Source organism: Montipora foliosa, chromosome 1, assembly GCF_036669935.1.
Source record: "Montipora foliosa isolate CH-2021 chromosome 1, ASM3666993v2, whole genome shotgun sequence".
NCBI lineage: Eukaryota > Metazoa > Cnidaria > Anthozoa > Scleractinia > Acroporidae > Montipora > Montipora foliosa.
The window spans coordinates 24192304-24201330 of record NC_090869.1 but is presented as its reverse complement, the minus strand read 5'-3'; the positions used below and the strand labels follow the sequence as shown (position 1 = coordinate 24201330).

The following is a 9027-nucleotide window of genomic DNA, read 5'->3' as shown; positions in this document are numbered from 1 at the left end:
CACGGCTGTGACATCAGACGGATTTTGATTGGTTATGTGTTGTCAGACGCTCGTTTTGATTGGCTGGTAGGAAATATGAGCGTGTATCAAGAAAATCTGTTTCAATCAAAAAGTGAAAAAACAGCATTGTTCTAGCTTCATTTGTCGAAAATAATTTATAAAAGCAATAGAGGACCTTTTTCAGTGTTTACATTTCCTAATCTAAACACTTGGGGAGTTAGGAGAATAGGCCCTTTTTCGAAATAGCAATATTCATCTTGATAGTGAGTCAGTGAGGACAAAAACAATAGAAGAACGTTGGAATGAATGTGAAAAATATTAACGTATCATCCAATTTCCTTTGTCTTTGTCCTTTGTCATTGTGTGTGTCCTCTAAACCCCGCTTTCAAGCTGAATTTTAACATATCGAAAAAGGCCATCCGAGACAGTTATCTGTCTCGAATTCTCTCAACTTCCCCTCGTGTTTAGATCATGAGGCTATGTAAACAAGGAAAAAGTCCTCTGTTGCTTAAATATAAAGGCGAATGGGGAAGACGGCAAACCAGATAAATGATATTTCGAAGGCCAACTCAAGCAGTCCTTCATCGAATATTGAACAAACTTAAGAACGCCTGTGGTGTTTTCAGGGGCAAGATTTCAAATACAACATGTTGAAAAATTCCACCAAATTCGGTCATTTTTAAAATACCATCTTTTTGTATTAATTTCAAAAATTCATTTATTTTGCATTTTGGCATGCTCGTGTACATGGTGTTTTCATTTATCTTAGTCGACATGCAAGGAACTACAAGCGGCCATTTTGTTTTCAATTATAGCTGGCTTTTGGGCGTTTGCAATTGAAAGATGAAGACCTATGGTATTTAGGTTACAAATATTAGAGACGCTTTTCTCAACGTTTGCTAGAAATTTAACGTCTTTCGTTTTAAGTGATACCGCGCATGCTTGACTTCCTTCCACGCTGACCATTCGAAAAGAAGGCGAAGGGACCGAAGGGACCGTAAACCAAGACGAGTTCTTCCAATCCTCATATCTTGCGTATAAACGCATACATACTTCATAGGCCATCGCTTCTTCATACTCTAAAAAAGCCAGGTGGAGACTACTTCAGTGTAACCTCAAACTTGAGATAAACCACGTCATCTTTGCAGTAACTGCTGTCAGGAGCCCATCTGGAGCGTGCAACTTCCATACAGCGTCTGTGAAACGGCGTTTTCACTAGTAGGTTTATTTTTAGACTAGCCCTTCCCGCGAATTAGGTCAAATAACAAAGGCAGTTCCGGTTCGGTGACCCTATGACGTCAGCTTAATTTCTCGTAATTAGTCATCGGGCTCCTGTGGGAGTCTCATTCGCGTGAAATTCAATCTAAAAATAAATCGGTCTGTGAAAACGCCGTTACACGAACACAGTAGAGTTGTAGGCTCCGGGTCATGGGTTCCTGCAAGAGAAAATGAGGGGACAGAGAGGGAGGCTCCCAGTCCAGCCCTTGGGATATGTCATGTCTACGAAAGTTATTTTTAGACGAGCGGAAGTCCTTGTTCTAGCGGAAGTCTGTATTCCGAGACGTCCGCATGAAGGCCAACCTCGGTCTGATGTTTGAAAGAAAATAAATATTCATTAGCCTTCCACGTGCGCCGCCATTTTCTCTCTTCAATAAGAACCTGAGAGCGAGACAAGACTGCATGCGGCCGTCTCGGAAGACAGACTTCCGCTAGAACAAAGACTTCCGCTCGTCTAAAAATAACTTTCGTGGACATGACATATCCCGACCAACGCCCTGAGCCTCCGTCTCTGTCCCCTCATTTTCTATTGGTTCCTGCTGCTGTCACGAATGTCCTCTTGAAGCACAAATCGCCTTGCTCCTTTTCCGAGATTTCTGTCAGCGTGAGGTCGTGTAATACGTTGGGGCTCAAAGTATGCGCAGATGTCTTTTCCGTCTTTGCGTTGGTCCCGTTGATCCAGTAGAGTAAAGCTGTATCTTGGGTATATCGTAGTATGGAGTCGTACTCTCCCACTTGAAGCTGAAACGCAGAGAAGCTTGATGGAGTTAGGAGAATAGGCCCTTTTTCGAAATAGCAATATTCATCTTGATAGTGAGTCAGTGAGGACAAAAACAATAGAAGAACGTTGGAATGAATGTGAAAAATATTAACGTATCATCCAATTTCCTTTGTCTTTGTCCTTTGTCATTGTGTGTGTCCTCTAAACCCCGCTTTCAAGCTGAATTTTAACATATCGAAAAAGGCCATCCGAGACAGTTATCTGTCTCGAATTCTCTCAACTTCCCCTCGTGTTTAGATCACGAGGCTATGTAAACAAGGAAAAAGTCCTCTGTTGCTTAAATATAAAGGCGAATGGGGAAGACGGCAAACCAGATAAATGATATTTCGAAGGCCAACTCAAGCAGTCCTTCATCGAATATTGAACAAACTTAAGAACGCCTGTGGTGTTTTCAGGGGCAAGATTTCAAATACAACATGTTGAAAAATTCCACCAAATTCGGTCATTTTTAAAATACCATCTGTTTGTATTAATTTCAAAAATTCATTTATTTTGCATTTTGGCATGCTCGTGTACATGGTGTTTTGGTGTTTTCATTTATCTTAGTCGACATGCAAGGAACTACAAGCGGTCATTTTGTTTTCAATTTTAGCTGGCTTTTGGGCGTTTGCAATTGAAAGATGAAGACTAATGGTATTTAGGTTACAAATATTAGAGACGCTTTTCTCAACCTTTGCCAGAAATTTAACGTCTTTCGTTTTAAGTGATACCGCGCATGCTTGACTTCCTTCCACGCTGACCATTCGAAAAGAAGGCAAAGGGACCGTAAACCAAGACGAGTCCTTCCAATCCTCATATTTTGCGTATAAACGCATACATACTTCATAGGCCATCGCTTCTTCATACTCTAAAAAAGCCAGGTGGAGACTACTTCAGTGTAACCTCAAACTTGAGATAAACCACGTCATCTTTGCAGTAAGTGCTGTCACGAATGTCCTCTTGAAGCACAAATCTCCTTGCTCCTTTTCCGAGATTTCTGTCAGCGTGAGGTCGTGTAATACGTTGGGGCTCAAAGTATGCGCAGATGTCTTTTCGGTCTTTGTGTTGGTCCCGTTGATCCAGTAGAGTAAAGCTGTATCTTGGGTATATCGGCCATTTTAGTATGGAGTCGTACTCTCCCGCTTGAACCTGAAACGCAGAGAAGCTTGATTAAGCATGCGCAGTTGCAAAGAAGCAATTTGGTTTATTTTTAGACTAGCCCTTCGCCAACCTCGTTCCCAGGGTCCTCTCTCTTCCTTCCTCGAGAAAGTGAGGAAGAGAGAGGACCCTAGGAACGAGGTTGGCCCTTCGCGCGAATTATGTCAAAAAACAAAGGCAGTTCCGGTTCGGTGACCCTATGACGTCAGCTTAATTTCTTGTAATTGGTCATCGGGCTCCTGTGGGAGTCTCATTCGCGTGAAATTCAATCTAAAAATAAATCGGTCTGTGAAAACGCCGTTACACGAACACAGTAGAGTTGTAGGCTCCGGGTCATGTGTTCCTGCTGCTGTTACGAATGTCCTCTTGAAGCACAAATCTCCTTGCTCCTTTTCCGAGATTTCTGTCAGCGTGAGGTCGTGTAATACGTTGGGGCTCAAAGTTTGCGCAGATGTCTTTTCCGTCTTTGCGTTGGTCCCGTTGATCCAGTAGAGTAAAGCTGTATCTTGGGTATATCGGCCATTTTAGTATGGAGTCGTACTCTCCCACTTGAACCTGAAACGCAGAGAAGCTTGATGAAGCATGCGCAGTTTCAAAGAAGCAATTTGCCAGTAACTCGAGGAAACTTGTGACTCACAGAGAGCACCAGTGCCCATTTCAACCTCCTCGACAACTTTTCCGGGTCTTTTACAGTTAACCGCAGACATTTCTCTCCGTTTAATCTCTTTCAGTCTTCGAAAACAACCTTTCTTGTCTCTAGGAAGCATAGAGCATAGCCGCCATATTGGAAATGTTGCGAATTAAGAGCTGGTGTTATGCGCAGTAAAAATACGCAGTGCAAAACTGTGGCATCAACTTAGGGAACCAGATTAAGCATGCGCAGTTGCAAAGAAGCAATTTGCCTGGGGGTCAAGTTGCGGACATTTCAATGTTAGTGATGTTTTGAAAATTGGTGGGTCATATCAATGTCAGTTCAGGGAAAAAACATACCATCCTCGACGGCACCGACTCCACGTTATGATTCCAAAGAATAAATAGTATCCAAGCTGTGGAATTTAATTAAGCTCTTTGTTTTCCACTTTTAACTCCTGGTTTGAAGCAAGCAATGCTAGAGGTATTACTTACTCACTTACTTACTTAATACTGTATCATACTTACAAAAGACCGATTGACTATTATTGCATTGACTATTATTATTGCATTGGTTATAAAATGAACAGGCACGGATGCACGAATAAATGACACCGCACTGAATGTTGGGGGAGGGGTCCATTTTAAAACTTGCTATTGCGAAGGAAAAGGAAAAGGGGTATTTCTTTTCATTGAAAGGAGATTTTTTTGTTCCGAGAGTTCAATATCGATAGACCACACTTCTCCGGGACCTAATCAACATTTTAAGGGTTTCACAAAAAACTCCGAAATCTGCTACAGTTCTAATCAAATTTATATCAAACGCGTGCGTTAAGTGAAACTTCACTCAACTTTCAATCTCAAAAGGAATTTTACCTTCAATTCCGGTCTACAAAGTTGCAGCACTTAACAAAAGGTCTAGAATAGGTATCGCAAGACCGAAACTTCCTAATACTGCAAGAGTAGAAGGAATAGAAGGGATCGGTGTGCCAAGAAATGTGGCAAGTATGGCAGTTCAATAGACGAGATTCCCTAAGACTTCTTCGGCTCTGTGGTAGCACGGTGCATCCGAATAGGCAATCGAAAGGTTATCAGTAGACTCGACGGCTGTTTAGGCGAAGCACTCGGGGTCTGAATCACTTTTCTTCAGAACTGCCCTTAATTAAACGGCACAGTCAATTTAATTTTGATGTCGATAACGAAGGGTCCCGTTTCTTCTAAGTATTGGCTACCTATTTCTCACAATAAGTTAAAGTGGTACTATGATCAAAAAATCAAATCTTTTCTTTCATTGGATTTCAAAATTATGTTAACTAAACACAAACAGTAAGTGACCAAGTTTCAAGCCTCACGAACTCGGTGACCCCCATTTTTTATTTCTGAAAAGTAATCAGAAGGGCAAGACGAAACTTTCTGCAAAGTTTTAAAAAATTCTGTCCAGTGGATTGAGAGCCACCTTAGTTTTGTGATTTCTTTAAGGTAGCTCTGAATCCTCTCGAGATCTTTTTTTTAAACTTTGCCGAAAGTTCCATCGCGGCCTTCTAGAGTATCTGTATTCAAAGTTTACGTGGCGTGACTCTGCTTATGACCTCAGGGACTCTGAAAATGAGCTCAATGTTCCATTACCGCGCACTAATTATTACCGAAAAAGCTTTAGCTACAATGGGGCCACATTATGGTACAGTCTACCATGCGATATAAGGAACACAGAGTCTCTGGGGGTATTTAAACGCAAGATAAAGAAAGATAAAGAAACTTCGAGATAGCAAATGTTTGAACAATTTGGACCCTGCCTAAAACAGTTAAATTCTTCCATCTCCACAAATTAAGTTTCTTCTTCAAAGAATCCAAAATTGCTTCAAGATTTAATTTCGCAGGCAGCTACCTTTCTATTATACGAAAAAAAGATACCTAATATTTCAATATATACAGTCTTTGATGTCCACGTTAACATGAAAGTCAGTTTAAATTGTTGCAAATTTATCCATGGTTTTCCCAGATAGATTGTCAAGTTTATACGGATCACTGACCGATTCTACTCACTGATTACTCAAAATTCTGCTCAATAATCGTCACAGCCACAACATCTACACATTGAACAAACCTCGAAAAGGCCAAGGCAAATAACAATAGCATTTTTAGCAATAAAAATGGAGGCTTCTTTTCCGTAGCCTCGCCATAGATACATGCGAAGCCCTAAAAACACGCAATTAACAGCGATGATCTGAAGGGCTGTTCGCAAACCTTCTCTACATCTATATCGATGTCCCCACCGTTCGGAACTTCTTAACTTTATCTCAACTAGTTGCAATGGGGAGATGATAAAACTGATACAGACAAAAGAGAGTATGGCTTTTTCAAAGGGCTTTGAAACGCCATGGTAAACTTCATTTTCTTCGATGATAACTTCCAGCATTTCAACTCCATCGAAGAGATCTAAAGCCATTCGAAGGGATAACTGCCAGATTTGATCTCTGTAGCTGATGGAATCTGTTCCAGTACTCAAAAGCAATAGAAGAATCACCGGGGCAAGGCAAAGTGTCATCTTTAGAATGTTTGGACCGAAGAATATCGCTTTGTCGAGTTTATCTTCTATCGGTTTGTCGCCTCCAAATATGATCGCGATGAAGATCACGAACCCAACGATATAGCACATCCAGACAGCAAATAACCATTGTAATTTCCTGTCGTCGCACATGATATAAAACCACAGGACTACTGCAGGAGCGTACAGGGCGACTAGTCCATAGAAACCATCTTTGTTTTCGTACTTGGCAGGGTACGAAGCTAGCGAATAGGCCTGGAGGCCTACCAAGCCGAAGAAAAGGAGTCGCCCACTCCAGACTAAAAAACAGGTCCAAGAGGCCATAATAAAGATATTCTTTAAGGCACTTCTACGATAAGTGTTGCGTCAAGCTCGTCCTATAACTAAGATAATGCCATTGCATCGAAATAAACTTCACGCGTAATTCAAGAACATTGTTTCTGAGAAAGCGCAGGACAATGAAGTCACCTTTTCCGAGAAAAGCGGATTTGAACAAATACGAAGAAAAAGCTTGAAAGCTCTTGGAAAGTGACGTAATACGAGCAGCTGTCGAGTTTAGCGACACTCTTCAATTACGTAGTATACAAATTTACAAATTTGCCTCTAACGTGACTGTCTTACCAACGTTTTCGTTAGTTAAACGAACTTTTAGCCTTCGACACGCGAAAAAATAAACTTTCTCTATCTTCATATGTTTTTAATCATACGTTAAAGAATTCTAGAAAAATCTCTTTTGTCTAACAGGGGGTGACCCTATTCAATAGAATGGTGGAACGGTGGAAATGCCGAATATATGGAATATTCTAAAATATAGAATAATTTTATATGGAATATTCTAAAACACGGAAAATATGGAATACTGAACTGAACATTCAAAAACATGGGATATACGGAAAATTCTAAAACTCGGGATGAGAGGAAAGTCTTTTAAAAAAGGGTATAAATATTAATTTTTTTGCCCGTAAGTAGTCTGGGTAGGATACCATAACTTCGGATGATAATTTTACATTTCCTCGCGACGAAAGATATAAAAATGTGTTACAGAGAAAAGTTCACCCCTGGGCGTTCCCCGCTTCCATTTTTGTGCTTCTCGGACTGTGCCGAAACACCACAGGCGTACTTTCCCACACTCAGAGAAGGAAAAATGGAGAAAGACGATGGTAAGTACAATGTACCACCATTGGTAGCAGCCAAAACGAGGGGCCGGGGTCGGGGTCGGGTGTCTTTTCTTTTTGTTTGTTTTTCCAAATGAAGAGAATTTCCGACTGAAATTGGAGTTTTTGCGGAGAATATACGCTAATATAACTCCTAGAGACACTGAAGACTCGCTGAGCTCCACATTTTTAATTTACATACATACATACATACTTAATTGACCGCTCCCCATAGGGGCTTTTCAGGGCCAATAAATCAACGAAACAACAGAACACAACAACTACAACTGTTAAGAATCCCAACTGGCCGGAGGCAAACCAGTTGGCTATTTACAAGTGCAGCTGGGAAGTTGAACCAGGGACTACCAGGATCAAATTCAATGAGTGGTCAGAGCGGGTCTTGAACCCGGGATCTCCGGATCTCAAGGCAAGCGCCCTAACCACTGGGCCACACTGCCTCCTAAACCGAAACCGCATTTTAATGTTTATTTTGCTAAAACCTTCTCCGCAATACAATTAAAACGAAACAAAACGTAGCCATTTGCTTGTTTTCGCAAAATTGTTCTCAATGTTGTAGGGTTTTTATCGTAAAATTGAATTCGATCCCTGTGCGACTCTGACTTTATTGACTAAAAACCGTTTGTAGTAAAGTCAGACAACAACATTGACAACAACACCAACAAACAAGCAAATGAGAACGTTGCGTGACTGCGTGACGATCATCGAGGAACTGAGTGTGGAGCTCAGCGAGGAGACAGGCTGACAACCCTAGGATGCGGAAGCGCGTGACGTCACGTTATTTTGAGACAGTTGTATTGGCCGATTCAACTGATGGATTGATAGATAGATGGCCTTTATTTTCAAACGATGAGTGTTAAAGCTACATGAGCTTGTGGGGTAGTTTACAATAACTAATCACTAACTAACTAGGAATATATACAAAAAGAACATTGAACTTAAAATTAGCGGTGTTGACAGATATGAATATAAACATAAATTTAAATATATACAAAGTCATCCTTTCTAAAATTACAAGTGGATACAGACATTATCTTAAACCTAAATTCATTAAATTAACTAGGGATTTGAGCTTTAGTCTGAGGTCACGATACGGAATGTTTTTTGTCAAGGTACTGCAAATGTTGGTCACTGCATTCCATTGGACTGAGCCTCTAAACGCGACAGAGTCTTTCATATAAAGGGTGTTGAAAGAGGCGCAAGACCGGGTTGAATAATTTGTGGCCCGTTTCTTAAATAAAATCGAGGAAAATGTTCCATAAAAACTTCAAATCGCGATGTTTCTTTTCGAAAATTCATTTTATGGACAGCCAGATAAATAAAGTTCACTCACCTACTATTTTCTGCGTTGTCCTGAGTGATTTGATGGCTTCGATTTCCTCTTCAGATCCAACGCGTCGCCACATATAATATAAATAAACAAGGCGTGCAACTTCCAAGACCGCTCACGGCCGAGTGCCTCCAGAATTTAGCCGAATTTCTCC

At 40.9% G+C, this 9027-nt stretch overlaps 1 protein-coding gene across 1 annotated transcript; it reads right to left on the bottom strand.

The window, feature by feature from the left end:
• Window positions 1–5182: 5182 nt before the first annotated feature.
• LOC137976390 (uncharacterized) lies at window positions 5183–7051 on the bottom strand. The gene has a single exon (XM_068823736.1). The coding sequence runs from the start codon at window positions 6693–6695 to the stop codon at window positions 5889–5891; it is 807 nt and encodes a 268-aa protein (XP_068679837.1). The 5' UTR covers window positions 6696–7051; the 3' UTR covers window positions 5183–5888.
• Window positions 7052–9027: the final 1976 nt, after the last annotated feature.

What these genes read in the sequence shown, in the direction of transcription:
- LOC137976390 (XM_068823736.1), bottom strand. Translation starts at nt 6,695, where the DNA reads ATGGCCTCTTGGACCTGTTTTTTAGTCTGGAGTGGGCGACTCCTTTTC.